This window comes from Ictalurus furcatus, chromosome 28 (genome assembly GCF_023375685.1).
Source record: "Ictalurus furcatus strain D&B chromosome 28, Billie_1.0, whole genome shotgun sequence".
NCBI classification, from domain to species: domain Eukaryota; kingdom Metazoa; phylum Chordata; class Actinopteri; order Siluriformes; family Ictaluridae; genus Ictalurus; species Ictalurus furcatus.
In genome coordinates, this window is record NC_071282.1 from 13,208,651 (window position 1) to 13,225,539 (window position 16,889).

The following is a 16,889-nucleotide window of genomic DNA, read 5'->3' on the forward strand; positions in this document are numbered from 1 at the left end:
GTTAGCACGTTCGCCTCACACCTCCAGGATTGGGGGTTCGATTCCCACCGTGGTCCTGTGTGTGCCGAGTTTGCATGTTCTCCCCGTGCTGCAGGGGTTTCCTCCGGGTACTCCGGTTTCCTCCCCCAGTCCAAAGACATGCATGGTAGGCTGATTGGCATGTCCAAAGTGTCCGTAGTGTATGAATGGGCGTGTGAATGCGTGTGTGAGTGTGCCCTGCGATGGATTGGCACCCTGTCCAGGGTGTACCCCGCCTTGTGCCCGATGCTCCCTGGGATAGGCACCAGGTTTCCCCATGACCCTGAAGGAAGGATAAGCGGTATAGAAGATGGATGGATGGATGGATGGATCAATTCTACATTACTGAGTCAGTACAAAAAAACATTTTAGATTCCCAAACATTAGTTTTCTAGCACATGAATAATGAATGAAATGTTACAGAAAAAATGTTTGTCTGTCAGTAAAGAAAGCAGCAGATTACGTACAGGACCACTTTTCAGGCAAAAAACATACTGAAGGTGCTGGGTTTTTCTGCGAAAATAAGAAGTAAGTGCGACAGTCAAAGTCTCCAGAAGAACCGTGTCTGGTACTGCAAGATGCTCAATAAGACCTACAGTTCATTTCCTTATAAAACTGCACTAATTCTACTCTAGACTACTATTTTTATTTTTTTGTCACATCAAATATTGACTTGAAATATTGTTTCATTTACTACTGTTTACTGCTCTTAAAGTATTTTTTTAAATGTAGAAACATTTATCTTTAGGGCATCTTTGCTCTACAGCATTTCTTTGCATGTGCCTAAAACTTTTGCACAGTACTGTACACACCTAAGAGTTGTGCCTAGGTGTAAATTTCACTGGTTTAACAGATGTAACAGTCTGCTCTCAAAACGGGTCTGAGTTACAGGCTACTTATCAGTTCACGCTGCATTATTTAAGACCTATTGGTTGCAATGAAGTGTGCTGCCTCTCATTACACAGGATCGAGGCTGGAGCTCGGAGGACAGGACATTTTCACTTCCCTCACACACGGCATGTTTGTGGCCATTGTGCACTCTAAATAGATGCTCTGTAACGGTGTCAGGCACTGCGGAGACACAGCTGTGTGTGAGGCTGAAGGCAAAAGTCCAAAGACAAGGCAGACTAAGATCATGAAATGCATGTATGTTCATTTTTAAAGTAATACAGTTATAAAAAAGTAATAGTTGTGTGTGTGTGTGTGTGTGTGTGTTTGTGTCATGCTCAACACGGTTCAGTGATGTGCATGAAGATGGTATTACACTTTGTCGTATTGCGATATCGGTTATAGGTCTACTATCAGAAATCTTTACACACAATGTCATATGATAAGCAAATGTCAAATGATATGCAGTGATAACAAGTACATAATGTCAACCAGTAACCTTTTGTTTTTAATCTTGGGATTACAATACACAATATTAATCAGACTGCTAAATTAGTGGGCCAAGTACAAGCTTATTATTTGTTTCCTGTGGGTTTTTTTTTTTTTAAATGGATTTTAGGGCATTTTCAGAATAATTTATTGACAGTTTGCTTACCAAGTTAACTAAGCACTTTTTTCTGTGCTAAAACAACTATTTAAATGTAAATATAACTGAAACCTAACTACCGTTTGGACCCCCGAACACAAAATAATATTTACATGCATGCATAAGTGTGTGAGCAAGTACAGTACTAGCAGACCAAAAGTGAAATGAAAAATGATTAAGAAAGAACAAGAAGAGGGTATTTGTGAGAAAGCCTGTGATCGAGTCAGAGTAATGACAATCTAAAAAAAAAAAAAAGAGAGAGAGATAATGAGTGAGAGACGCAGGAGGTGATGCAAACTATGAGTTACTCAAGGGTGGGGTCATGGACCATTAATCTGTGTGACTTGCGGTCGGTCATAAGCCAATTTAAATGTCTCTACATTTATCAAGAAGTTAAGCAGGGGAAGAAGATTGACTTCACTTCTACTCAGAGAGAAATGATGTAGAAGTAAGAAGCAAAGCCTATAACTGCACACCTCTGAGGGTTTTATTCTTTATACCACGTCTAACTTGCAGACATTTTCTTTTGGTGTTTTGTACTTGGTTTGCCATCACTTTTATTGCTATTACTTATACCATCTACATACAATCGACTCCTTACTAAAATGCCACTCTTTCTCTTTTACACACATAAAAAACCTGGGATATTATCTGCATTAGAAACCATCTTCAAGTTTTTCATCATTAAAAATTGCAGCCTTCAGACAATATTTATGTCCCATGCAGCAGGATGTGATGGTGAACAAGAAAATGGAATTTGGTAGAATTAGTTTTTTGGTTTATCACAAGCTTTTCTTTCTACTTTTACAATTAGGTACTGACAAAAGGCAGTATTCAGAGTCAGCAACATAAAAGGAAAAAGAAGGTAAGTCAATATTTGTATGTGGAAAGTTTTGTGTATTCAGAGGCCGCCTACACACATGCTTAAACCAATTTTCCAGGCTCTTAATTCAGATGATGCAAATCGGGTGCATGTAGTTCACCTGAACAGAAGATTTTGATGTTAGACGACACAACATAAAAGTGAATGGCAATTTTAAAATAGAAAAAAAAGGATTCATATTATGAGACTAATATATTGTCAACATATTGGCAATGAAAACAACTGGCTTGCACAAATAGTTCTAGTTGTAACTAACACAGTAAACGATGCAAATTTGGTTTAATTGAACGATACGGCTTCCATCCTCATTATTCGACAGCTTATTGAATAGCACTTGATCCAGCGCATGGTAATATTTTGGATTTGTGTGTGTGTGTGTGTGTGTGTGTGTGTGTGTGTGTGTGGGTGCACAAATGAATGAAGCCCTAGGAGATGCGTGCATCAAATTGAGGTCATGAAAATGTCATGTGTGTAGGATATAAAGCTTTTAGTTTTAAATTCACATTATATAGTTCACTATATTAGACCTTTTTGACAGAGTTTGGCAGAGCTGCCCTTAAACATTCATTAATTATAGAGTTTCATGTAAATAGTTTTTTTCATTCTTTTTGTTTCACAATGCTTTTTAGTCATTTAGCGTAGCCAAGAGTTGCCTATTTTTACAATAAAAGGCCATCAGACTGACACTAACCAATTTGCCACAACAAAAACAGACCCACATGCAACAATCATGATCCACATACAACAGTGTGGTTTACTATAGCCTTAGATTCTTGACAAGATCCAATTTTAAACCAGGATACAAACCTTGAACAATCAGCACATTTATAGAAAGCAAATATGCTAACAATGAAGACCTCATCTCAAAGGATGGATGAGTTTATGGAGGGCAGACCCTGTAAGGAAAAAGACTTATGAGCGTCCCACCTCTAGGCAATCTGGTCTCCGATCGATTTAATTTTGGAGAGTTGTCTCTGGGGCCGCACCAGGTTGGTCCCGAGTCCGCTAGACTGGCAGCCTCCTGAAGCAAGCCACACACATGGACATATGGTTAGTACTTCACACCGGACAATATCACACTCTCGCAGGCACTACATACATGCTGCAGTACAAGGACACACATTTCGACAGAGGTGCCTACACGTACACAATGGCAGGCTGTCTTACAGCTTCAAGCACATCAAAAGCAGCAGTTGGGGTTGTTCTGACTGCAGACACATGCAGGCCCACACAGCCTTCATAAGGGGTGAAAAGGATGGTAATGCTTCCATCAGGTTCATTAACCAATCAACCTCAACAAGACTCAATGTCTGAGGCTTTGAAAGACACAAAGCTTCTTGTCAAGTTTCCTTGGGAAGACAACGGTACAACAAGGACACTACAACGGAGTAAACCATGTATAGGGGTCCAAACACTGGATGTCTCACTATGTGGCTTTTTTTAGACACAGGCCAAGCACACAGGGATCAGCGCTATGGACACGGATGACTACGGGATGAGACGGAGGAAAAAGTGTAGGCCTAAACCTTTTGCATAGATTGATCCATAATGTAATGTTTAATTGCTGCACTGATAGAGTGAAACTAAGAGTCTAACATAGCCAAGGATGCAGATTAAATCTATTTAAAATAGTCAGGGCTGCCATAAGAATGTGGGTTTGCCATCACTTTGAGCCGCAAAAGGTTTCAGCCATCTCCATTAGGGTGGGTTAATCCCAAGGGGAGCTACAGTTGCAGAAGAAGTGATGCAACACACCCATTGGTGGTGACCAGAAGCTATGATGTTAAGTGTATCCTGTTTGGACTGTCGTTGAGACGAGGCATGGTGGTAATCATGATTTCCGCCCTCCACCCACCACTCTGAGCTCATCTGCTCCACCACAACCTCTCCAGGGTCGGACTGTGATGCCTCATCATCGTTATCTGTCCCGTACTCAACATCTATCTCTACGGTAGGTGTCTTGACGTGGCGAGCTGTCCTGCTGAGCATGTACGGCCCTTGTGCTGTCACCCCTGAATTGGTAAGGTGGGAGGACATGTGGCTGCGAAGTAGGGCTTCTCTGCGAAGTCTGTCTCGTTCTCTGTCTACCCGATGTGAACGTCGTGGTGTCACCTCCCTGCTGCAGGGACCCACATACAGACTGCTTTCTGAATCGAGGTCCGCCTCTTCATCATCTTCATAGTTGGTGGTGTCCACCATGCTCATGTAATTCATGCGAGGTCGAAGCTGAACCTGCGTGGTCCCTCTGTTCCTTGCTATTTTGGCTTTGTCCCCACATGGCTGACACTTTCCAGAGGCAGGCTGGCACGGAAAGCGTCCTTTGGTTAGAGTTGGCCTGGAGTGAGGCTCCGATTCGCTATTGTCCTCTTCCTCGGTCACCTCAGGTATACTGAACAGCTGTTTATTACCAAACAGCTGGGGATGGAGTTTCAGGATCCTCTCCAAGACTTCCTCGTCACTGTCAGCCTCCCACCCCTCTGGCTGAGAGACGGGTCCACAGCCAAAAACAATGAGGAATGGAGCAGTTACATAAGGGAAGAGTGTTTGAGTGTGCAGGCCACATACAGAAACACAAGTAGGGAAAGTTGGCATTGGAGAAGGTCAGAGAGAAAATATAGACAAAAAGAAAGCAGAGGAGATCATTAGAGTAGCAGAATGGAAAGAATATAAAGATACATCACAGTAAAGGCTACATAACTGCAGATTGTAACTCACATCCAGAAGATTAAACGAAAATGCACCATCATTATATTGTGTGCATCTTTGCTCACCCTGCCTGCAGGTCCAGAGTTGCCCTTCTTGGGTGATACATCGACGGCAGACTCGGAGTACAGATCTTCTTCCTCCTCCTCCAGGATATCGGATAGGTCTGAACGGCTGCTTTCCACATGATAGTCAGGAGGAGGGTCCATCAGACCTCCTGCATATATCTGCACCAACCCAGAAAGTGACATTAATACAATTCAATTTCATTAGAAATTCATTAGTCAGAAAGTAGCTTTACAGAAATCCAGATATAGATTGAGATCCCTAGTAATAAGATACATAAGATAATAAGAGACCTTGAAATGAACCAGACTCAAAAGGGAATTTATACTTATCTAGTTTACATTTTTGCAAAGTTTAAATGGAGTTTTAGCACAAAAAAACTAGTGCTTAATGTTATTTTTCATGTTTTTCATGTAGTATTCTGTTGTGCAGTACTGCATTCCTTGTGTTGTGTAGCATTTTAGTGACAGCTGTAACAGTTAAGAGTGACCATTTAATAGCAGTGCTAAATTACGTGGACGTACAGCTAAAGCTTTGCTGTTCATGTCTAGCAGACAAACCTTTGTTCTGGCCACAGGTTCAGGCCGGAGGAACTCTTCGATGGAGACCAAACGAGTGTTCTCCCTATCACCCTCCGGCTCCGACTCTACAGGTGAGGGGTTAGGTGGACGCAGGGGATGTGTATCGGGCACGTCGAGCATATCTGTCCCAGTTACCATGACTCTGGCCACACTGGGGGTGGGTGATGACTTGTGTGTCATGGGGTCATCCAGGAAATCAGAGACGGAACGTTGTTGCCCTGGGCTATTGGTGTCTCGGCTAGGCTCCAGCGTTGGTGTAAGGGCTACACTGGGCTGAACTGGAGGTGCCAGAACACTGGCTGTGGGCATGGGCACTGGGACTGGCACAGGAGTGGGCACAACTGTTGCTGCAGGTACAGTTTCCTGCCAACAGAGAAGCCATTTGAAAAAAATGAACAATATAAATGTAATAAACATACACTTTTACACTTCTCACCCACCTGCAGGTTGGCACTAGCAACAGGAAGTGGCCCTGCCTCCTGCGCAGCCACAGCTGGATTCGCCCATGCCTCGACATATGAGGCAATGGGCAGAGGGGCATCACTGGTGGCAACTTTGGGTGTATTGGCATAGACATCCATGATGGGAGAAGGAGGAGTTGTGTCTAGTATAGAGCTGAGTGGCATCATGGGCGTTTTGGCAGCTGACAGAGAGGTGGCACGGACACTGGACTCCTTGTTGGCGGCACCGGCGGTTAGGACACTGGCGTGGGCTGGCACAGGCTGGCAGGGAGGCATGGAGGCACCTGCCATTATGGCAGGTAGCTTGGCAGGCACATTCACGGGCGTCGAGTTGGCCGACTCACCATGAGGAGACATGGTGCGTACGGTGAGCTCGTGCGCCGCTTGAAGCATTTCAATCTGAGAAGGACCAATTAGAGCACTGCCCGCTGTGGGCGAGGACACCTCCAAGACCTAGAAGGAGGACAAAAATATTGTCTAAAATTCATGAAAAATTACCTTCCCTGTTAAGCATATTGTAGCATAAACATGGGTATCTAAATAATTCATCCATCATTCCATTATTTCTCATGCATCCATCCATCCAACTATATATTATCCCTTTATATATTTATTCAGCTACTTATCACATTACACAGTATATAATTTCCTCTATACATCCAAAATGATCTATTTTTTTATATAGCCACATATTGCATCTCTCTCTCTCTCTATATATATATTATGCATCCATCCATCCATTTATTCTATATTATTAATACACCTACCCACCCAGTCATCATCCATCAATTCATTCCTGTTCCATTAAATATGGCCAATCTATACATCCACACTTACCACAGTATAATACAGTACATCTAGTTATCCACCCATCTGTCCCCATTATATCTTCAGTTATAATACTAAACACTATTCCCATTTAAGCACCTTCTATTATCTTAGTGAAGTTATATCCATTTAAAATGTAAATCACCTTCTTCTTGTCAGCATAGATGGTGTAGCCGGTGACACGGACCCCGTTGGAAGTCCCAGCAGCATCAATAGTGACAGGGAGCCAGCTGACTTGAGCAATCCCTGGGGTTGGCCCCTGTTCCAGCTGCACATCCAGAGGAGCATCAGGAGGACCTTGAGCGTTAAAAGTCAGGATCAAGACACAAGTCAATAAGAAGGAGGCCACTGTTAATGTTTGTTGTGCTATTTATTTAACATATATCCCCTCCGGCTATTCCTGTGCCTTACCTGCGGTAAGTGTGGTGAAGGAGGTTACAGCACACTTGCGCTCCCTCCGCTCTGATGGCAGTTGTGCCTCCACCTCCACACGGTAGTGCAGACCAGGCATAAGGTCACCAAGGCGCAGTGAGTATCTGCCAGCCTGCACCAACTCGCGCAGCTCACCATTCAAAGAGACTGCATGTGCGTAACTGCTGTTGCTAGGCAGCCAGGTTACACGGGCTGAAGTGGCCATGATGCGTTCTACCCTCAGCTCAGTGGGTGCTGCGGACACGTCCTTCCCTACACGCATGCAGCAGCGCAACGGATCTGAGGCGCCATGCTCCATCACACTCTGCACAGCCACATGGTGAGCCTTATGGCTCGTATCCATCTGCTCTAACACGGCCTTCGTCGGATTCCCCGTGGGCACGCTGAGACGCAGTTTCTGGTCCACATAGACGTTATAGCTCCGCACTGTGACTCCTCCTGGGGGTGCCTCCCAACCCAACACTATGCTCTTAGCTAGCTGTTTGATAAGAGTCAGCTTGTGAGGATGAGGCATGATATGAGCCTCCGTATCATCCTCCAAGTCCAGATCCAGGTCCAAGCCATTCACGAAAGGCACAGTGCCGGCTTTGCTTATGTCGCTGGTAGCCGAGGCCTCTGTCCTGTCTGTGATGCTGTGGCCTAAACGCACATGGTGCTGGTGCTGATGTGGTCTCTCTGAGGTGCTGTGAATGCTGCTCTCCAGGAAGGAGTTGTGGGAAAAGTCGGTGGCTTCGTGTGCCTCGTCGTCTGAGACACGCTCTACAAAGTTGGATGGGACCAGGCCTCGACGGCCATCCATCAATTCACCTACAGCACATCATTACAGGTGTCAGCATCATTAATGAGTTAATAATATTGGGACCTGCCTACCTGAAGAGAAATAATGTAAGACTACTGGCTAAAAGACCACTAACATGAGATGGGAATGGGAATGGGGCGGGGCTTTTAGTTAATATCGGAGAGTTCAAACCTTCTATACACTTTTCTCACTCATTCTAGATTTATATGTCAATTGGTCCATCTTCCATTTGTAACTGGGGCTAAAGGAAGCCTGCATGTTTTTTTTTGGCTTTTTTTTTTGAGTGATGCAAAACTTGTAAAGGTCTGAGTATGTCATGATATACAGTATACACATAAAAGCAAATGGGAGAAGTGAAATCACCTTCATAGAAGCCATCATCGTCCATGTCTCCGTATACGTAGATGTATTCCCCTGCTGTGAGAGGCAGCTCCACCTCTGGGTTATCGTTTGGGCCATCATATGGGTTGTAGCTTCATTGAAGTTTTTTTTTTTGTTGAGTTTATGATTACAGAAGCAGGGATAGAATTAATATACAGTTCAAACCGGTTCAATTTCCATCAAATCCAAAAAGCCGAAGTACATTCCCTGCACTGGAAAAACTAGAAAAGTAGCACAAACACACCCTTTCACATCATGCAACAAGAAGTAAGAGACGTGTACCTGTAACGGGCGATGAAAACCTGAAGTTTAGCAGCTCCTCGACTGGCTGCGAAGGGAACAGGGGACACATCGATGTCCAGTTCCTCAACCTCACTGGCAGTGTCCACCTAAAGCGCACAAAATGTGTCGGAAAATATTAGAAAGACCAAAATTGAGATGTTATGTACTTTCTTTGCTTAATGTGTACTTGATCTAACAAAAAAGGAGAACTCTTCATAAAGTGTTCCAGTGTGCAAAACTAACAAATCTTGCAGAGGAACGGTTGCAGAATAAGGTAGCAGGACATTGACATGGTTACGCTGCCTAGAAGAGAGAAACTTAAAGAGTCTCATGTTATCGTCCAAAGTGTGGGCAGTGAGAAACATTTCATTAGTAAGGAAGAATAAAATGAATTGTAACATACAGTACTTAAGAATGAAGTCTTATGCCTTGTAAGCTCTCATCAGCAGTGCGAATAGGATTAGTTTACTCTAAAAATAAAAGTCAGAAACTGTGATAAGACAAAAAAGTAGGGATATCATCATGATATGAAACAGCATCGGTTAAAAAATTTTTTAAAGCTCATGGGAAAACATTTTACAGATAATAATGACTACTAGATAAAGAATTCATTAATCCATCCGTTTTTCCATACCGCTTATCCTACATAGGGTCAGAGGGAGCCTGGAACCTATTCCAGGGAACTCGGGGCACAAGGCGGGGGACACCCTGGATGGCGTGCCAACCCGTCACAGGGCACGACTGCACACCCATTAACACACTATGGGCAATCTGGAAATGCCAGTCAGCCTACGACGCATGTGGACTGGTGGAGGAAACCGGAGTACCAGAAGGAAACCCCCGAAGCACGGGGAGAACATGCAAACTCCGCACACCCAGGGCGGACGCACCACCATACCCCCCCTTAGGAATTCATACACAACAGGATTCTTCCTCACTTTACACAATGTCCAGGTGAAAGCCACACCATTATTTGGACCCTGCGCCATCATTCAACAACAAACATTAGAAATGAACGCCCAAACCCAGACTTTAGATCAGAGTAAAAGCGTTTTATATGACGTGTGGTTTTATACGATATAAAACCTAATGACAATAATAAGGATTCAACAATGAGCAGCAAATATCATATGCTGCACGTATGCATGTGTGTGACCGTGTGTGTATACGTTTTCTGTAGGGAAAACATGAGCCTTCACAAATGTTTGAGTGAATGAGGTGTGTGTGTGTGTGTGTGTGTGTATGTGTGTGTGTTGGGATAGAAAACCTCACAGCATCCCTTCAGACAGAATAATGAGATTTTAAAAAAATCCATCAAGTCAAACATATATACAAAAATGGGTTTGCAATCAGTCTATAACACATTGCAGGTAGGAAGATAACTAGAATATAAAAATAAAAACAAATAGTATATGGATCAAAACAAGAAATGCACCAAATCTGTAGTTTTTTTGTTTAAATAATAATAATAATTAATGAGATGACTTTTACAAAGTGAGGAACTTGTCATTATGATTTGGTCAGTGTGGCTCATAAAGTAAACCTGGATATGTCTCAGTTCCAGTCTGACGGTCCATCACGTCGGTCTCATCCTAACACCATTACTGTTAGAGTGTAACGGACATTTGGGTTATATAGCAGGTCAGATCCACAACTTCCCTCAAACGTCCATCATAAGTGAGTTCGGAGTAAACGGTCGAAATTCTAAATTCCTCACTGCAGTAATTCACAAATATTGTGAACAGGTTGAAAAACACTTGCCCGTGTACATGATGTCTGTCTCACCTCGTGAGTGGGGCTGGCTTTGCGCGAGTTTGCGGCTGATTTCGGCGACAGGTGTGTGTTTTCAGATTTGGGAGGAGACGTACTGGACGTGGAGGCTGATTTCGGGTTTAGGCTGGGCAGCTCGCGGTGTTTGGTGCCTGGCGAGCGCCCGGAATGGGACAGACCCGCCGAGTATGGCGCCAAGCCGGCCCGAAGCACAGCAGACAAATCTGTCCAGAAGATGAAGAGACAGAACAATGAAGAAAGAAAAGAAACAGAGAGGGGTGAACAGGAGATTCCGAAAAAAAAGGAAATGGGGTAGGTTGTTGCCACAGACTTTCACAGACTCACATGCTTTTGTGCAGAAAAGAAAATATATAAAGCTCAAACAGAATATTGGTGAATGATGGCTACAAAAATTGATCAGCATTTTAGCATAGAGTTACCAAAGCTGAATGATTTCAAATGTTTCTTTTTTCTTTTTAGGCTAAGTGGCAGAAACCAAGCAGTGGAATAAATAAATATACATAGTATCCAAATGCATATAAATATCAATGATCCTATAATTGTATAACTTTATATACTACGCACATGCATCACATAAACTACGGAAGGTGAAAATTGTGTTGCGGGTGTCATTATTTTATTCTGAACCTCAAATGTTCAGATTCCTTATTTGCCTGCAGTAATATTTTCTTTTCACTCATGTTTACAGGATCCATATAAAAACGGTCATCTCGGACACAGTTAAGCTTCAATTCCAAATCACTTCCTACTCACTAGACATGCTCCCTACATAGTGGATAACATAACAACTGAACCCAATCCACGTAGTTCGCTAAATATCCATTAGAACGCCGTTAGATATTCACCTGGCTGATACGCATGAAAAACGCCTGTGAACGCAAAAGTATTGGCACCCTCGGTGTCGTTTGAGTGTGCAACAACAACAGCGTTGGACTTCGTGCTCAATAGTTATTCTAAAAGTACAACCAAAACAAAGTTCATTTGAAAATGTCAAGCATCACTAATCGATTATAGGTGGTCATACAGGTAGTCCAATACAGTACATGTGCCCTTCACTGGTTATAACCCTATTAAGGAGAAAATAGCTGTGACAAAATGATGTTCCTACATTAAAAGGTCACAGTTAAGGTGGCTAGTCATCTACTATGACAAAGTTTGTATGTGCGTGTGTGTGTGTGTGTGTGTGTGTGAGAGAGAGAGAGAGAGCATGAGAGAGATATTGCGCACAAGTATGAGAATGTGTGTAACGATGCATGTGAGCACAGATGTGTGCAAGAGATTGAAAGATGTGTGGCATAAACCTATATCTGAACTCACACTTGTGTGAGAGGCTGCGAGTGTGGTAAGATGCCGGTCAAGACAAGTACGTAGTAAATGAAGGTCATCTTCTAACCAATTGTCTATCCTTCTCTTTCACCAATTCATCCAATGTTTGAGTCTCTCATTCTCATCAATCTCATCGAAATGTTTCTTGAGAAACATTATTTCATTTGTGTTTAACTAATTAGCTATAAAAGCATTTACATTTCGACTAACTACAGTTTCTCAAAGAACAAAAAAAAATAAATAACAAAAAAAAAACTTGGCAGTACACACCCAATAATAATAATAAGCGACAATAGCAGCAGTCACTAAATGCCCATACAGGACAAACCACATGCTACATGAGTGAACTGTCACTTGCTCGTGTGAACACAGAGCTGTGAAAACTGACTATATACAGTGAACACCAGCCCGAACACCAGCCCAAACACCAGCTTAATCCACACCCTGAACGCTCACTGTGGCCATAGTATTAGTGCTTGCATCATTATTAGATTGGATGAATATTATCTATCTATCTATCTATCTATCTATCTATCTATCTTCCCATCTTTTTTCATCTTCCTTTCTTCCTTCCTAGCTTTCTTTCTCCCCATTTTTAACATCTTTCTTTCTTTTTCCTTCCTTCATATCTATCCATCTTCCTTCCTTCCTATTTTTCTTTCTTCCCATCTTTTTCCATCTTCCTTTCTATCTTCCTAACTTTCTTTTTTCAAATTGCTTCTAAAATGTTTCATACTTAGTTCATATCATATATATTTTTTTCAGATAGACTTTAAGAATATCTTTGACGATATTCTTAAAGAAGAACATATTGAATTCGTTCTCAGGGCTGGATCGGGAAGCTGTCGCAAGGTTGCGGTGGGAGCCAAAGTTGGGAGGGATGACTCTGTGTGTCCTTACAAAGAAATGGCAACCATATAGAGGATTTTTTGTAAATGAAGTTACATTTAGCTAAAAAGTGTTCATTTCCCCTATGTATGGAGACTTTTGGGACACCCTGTAGTATTTTCCTGGGCCTATGATGTTGTGTGCTATATAACCAATCAGCAACAGTGATATCAGCATCACCCAGACAAAAAAACAAACAAACATCCAGCTGGAATCTTTTATACTTTACTGGTGGTTCCAATTTGTTTTTATACGAACGTTTCTGCAGTCAATATATTATATATCTATTCATTTCTGACTGGTTTTGCCAGGTCTCTTGTATTGAATCTGTTAAAGACGGATGCCAAGCTTTATTTTTAACATCGGCAGAGTGATCAATATTAAGAACATGATCATGGACTTTCAGCCACATGCTTAAAAGTATGTGAGGAAAAAAACAGCAACAACATGGAAGCATGAATAGCAAAAGAACCAGTAAAGCATCAGTGGTAAGTCGAGACATATTCCCACATGCAGATGGATGCTTTCAGGGAAGGACAGCATGCCCAACCCTAAAGCAAAGTCTACACCATTTACGAGAAAACAAATCATTTCTGAACCGGACGCTGAACGCATCAATGGATGCCGTGTTACGGACGTGAGGAAGAAGCAGTGAAAGCGTAACCCTAACCACAACAGAACCATGAATAAAAATAATAATCCACAATATTAATAAAGCAGAACCAAACTACAAACAACATACAGATAATGCTAACAAGCAGGCAGCCAGTGAGTTCATTCTCATTAAAACACTGCGTCTGGGTCAGCCATGCAGGAGTTATAGCCTCCTGATGAAAGAAACATGGCCCTGAGTACCCTGCTCAGAGACGTCACAGAGGGCCTCGTTACCCTCCAGACTCCAGAAGGCGATGTCATCCCATGAGGCACTAGTGCCTGGAGAGTAGAAGAGTGGATGATGGATGAAAAAAAAGGATAGACAGAAGAGAAGAGAATAAGGAAGAGAGAGAGAGCGAGAGCGAGAGAGAGAGACAGCAAGGCAGAATCCACTTGCAGGATAAATACGCACACAAAACGCAGATGAGTCGCAGGAGTCAACGAGTATCAGAGCAATAGCATGTGCGAAAAGACAGAGAAAAATTTCTTAGAAAAATTCAAGAGGTTTTAGACATCTGGCATTGAGTAGGCACTACATAAACATTTATTTATTGTTATTTTAATGCCATGCCACCATTAGTGGCTAGGCACTACATAAATAATCATCATCATCATCATCATCATCATCATATGATGGTTCTTCTCTTCTTCTTCTTCTTATTAACTCTTTAATCCCATCATGTAACTAACATTTTGGTTGGATTTGTTATGCTCTCATGTTTTTGTCACTGAAAAGTAAGCTAAGTTAAATAAGTCAAATTTTAAGCATCTTAAATGTACATGAACGATTTCATGTGAGTGGTATGGTCCCAAGACCAAATACAGTTATTTCCTACTTAGAAAAATACACATCTGCATCAGATTACGAAGAAGGAAATAAGTAAAACATAAAACGTAAAAAAAGAAAGTAATATGGATATAACTAGCATATTTAGTACATTATGAAGTACTACACAATAATAAGGCCAAGCTTTTTCCACTTAATATTTGTGGATGTCACAGATGAGAAATGAGGACGCTGATATCTTTCTTTCCTCACTACTGCTCGTTGACGAATTCTCAATTCTGATTGGTCAGAAGGTGTTGATTATTTTCCTATAACAGCATGCCCTGTCATGTTATTCCCTACATAACTATATACCACATATACTGTATAAAGTATATACAGAAATAGGAAAGTATTAAAAAAAGTACTAAGTAAAGATGGGATTGCAGCTTTATATATCTTATACATGTTTATAGTAGTAATTATCTGAGACGGAGAAAAGATCATATCCAAGTGTACAGTGGTGTGATACTATGAGCAGCAGTGCAGTGTGTGAACTAGAGTAGATTAATGTCGTGTTACCGGTGTCTGTGGGCAGACTGAGGCCGTTAGGAAGTTGCGTGAGGCCGGAGCACAGCAGCCCAGGAGCCGACAGGTCGATCTTAGAGGCCTGCTGCCGGAATTTGTCCAGCTCTTGACTGAGAAGGCTGAACTGCTCGCTCTGATTACGGCACTTCTGCTCCAGCTCCCGTACCTTCGCCTACAGGTAAACACACACACACACACACACACACACACACACACACACACACACACACACACAGCAGAGCAGGAAGAGTTATCCACTCAGATTATTATTGTTTGTTTGGTTGTATTGATTATTATCCTTATTAAATATGAATTCAAAAGCTCTATGAATATACATGAGCAGGCAATTGGGAAACATGGCCCTGCTGCTATTTCTGCTAGCTAACCACTAGTGACTAGCTTGCATTAGTCTCAGCTCGACACGAATGTTCTTTTAGTATCTGAGTCTTGAGCTGCGTTTCATTTTACTCAGCCACTGTTCGTAGTAATCTGACAAAATACACTAACAAACCAAACTATTTTGCTTCATCACTAAAATCAGCTAGGGTAGTTAGCTAGCATGTTTGGCACACATGTTCTGTGGTTAAAAGTGTACAGGTGCCATGTTGTCCCCTAATCTGTGCTCCAAAGCCACTACAAATTTCAGTTTAATGGGGAATATGTGAAACAAATGTGAAAAATGTGTTCTACAAACCCACACATGACATTTTACATAAAGGGGAATGAGGCAGCCAAATCAAAATTTGAATTCAGGGGCACATTCTTTTTCAATTATTCTTTAGTATAACCTCAAAAATATTTCTGAGTAAATATCAGGTGATCATTAGGGTGTAAAAATAATGAACTGGCAGAAAGGGGTTCATTTATGGTAAGTGATGGAACTAAAAACAGCTGTTGGTAAAAACAAATTCTCATGCAGTGAATTAATCAAAAACATTTCTCAGAGATACCGAGGGGCAGAAAGGCGAAGCGGGAAATAGGGAGAGGTTTGCAGCCATTTTGCCTTTTTGCTGAGTTTGTATTGCGGAGACCTAGCAAGTGTGTATAGCTCAGGCTGACAGAAACTACAGCTAGTTTCACTTCCGGGACTGCGGTTCAGCTTCCTGGCAGACACTGAGCAAACAGGGCCTCATCACACATACACTCACACGCTTTTACACACGGTTCTAAAAAGACAGCCAGTTTCCTGTAAAATATCACACCTAAGTACGTGTCACTAAAAATGAACATCATTATGAAGAAACTATTTCATTGTATAGAAGGAACACGTCAAATCTAGTCTAGTTTTAGTGTTCCATGGGTATTACATATTATACATAAATGTTCATATTTATCACAATAGCTAAAATGAAAATCGCAAATATTTTTGATCTGTACTAAAAATCAAGCTTATTTCTCACACTTGTGCAGCAAATTTAGTATAAAACCACTTTAGATCAAGAACACAGCTTTTTCTTATTATTTCCTTGTGATTTCCACCTCAATTATAAGCCTCAAGTGTATACAACTTTGTCACATATCTTTTCAGATGGATTTTATTCCTCTTACACCAATTGTCCAAAAACTGCATGTGATACTTTGAAATAAAAACAATTTTTTTTTAGCAATTTGCCAACAATTACATCCATTTATTAATTAAAGAATGACACATTATACTTTTTATCCATTTATAGTTACATTTAATGTTGTAGTTACGTTTAACGTCTGTGACTCAAGTTAGTTCCTGATATCACACACCCTACAGCAGCTATGCTATGCTGTGCTATAACAGTTGTTTTCTCACCAGCCTCTCTTTTTCTCTCTCGACGTTAAGACAAAAAGAATTAAATATATAAACGGTGTGTTGTCATGTTACTGAGAACCCAAACATTGTTAGGTCCTGAGTCCTGAAGACTTTTCCGTTTCCGT

The 16,889-nt window shown here is 41.6% G+C and overlaps 1 protein-coding gene across 1 annotated transcript in view; it reads right to left on the reverse strand.

Moving 5' to 3' along the window:
- Positions 1-16,889, reverse strand: part of LOC128603298 (peripheral-type benzodiazepine receptor-associated protein 1) — a 118,152-nt gene that overhangs the window by 17,587 nt on the left and 83,676 nt on the right. The window contains exons 14-26 of the mRNA XM_053617608.1: positions 14,976-15,153; positions 13,798-13,906; positions 12,857-12,980; positions 10,754-11,068; positions 8,969-9,075; positions 8,669-8,778; positions 7,486-8,313; positions 7,220-7,371; positions 6,226-6,699; positions 5,765-6,148; positions 5,207-5,365; positions 4,137-5,033; positions 3,363-3,483 (exon numbers count right to left, since the gene is read on the reverse strand). Coding sequence (XP_053473583.1) covers positions 3,363-3,483; positions 4,137-5,033; positions 5,207-5,365; positions 5,765-6,148; positions 6,226-6,699; positions 7,220-7,371; positions 7,486-8,313; positions 8,669-8,778; positions 8,969-9,075; positions 10,754-11,068; positions 12,857-12,980; positions 13,798-13,906; positions 14,976-15,153 — 3,958 coding nt within the window. The remainder of the gene's footprint in view (positions 1-3,362; positions 3,484-4,136; positions 5,034-5,206; positions 5,366-5,764; positions 6,149-6,225; positions 6,700-7,219; positions 7,372-7,485; positions 8,314-8,668; positions 8,779-8,968; positions 9,076-10,753; positions 11,069-12,856; positions 12,981-13,797; positions 13,907-14,975; positions 15,154-16,889) is intronic.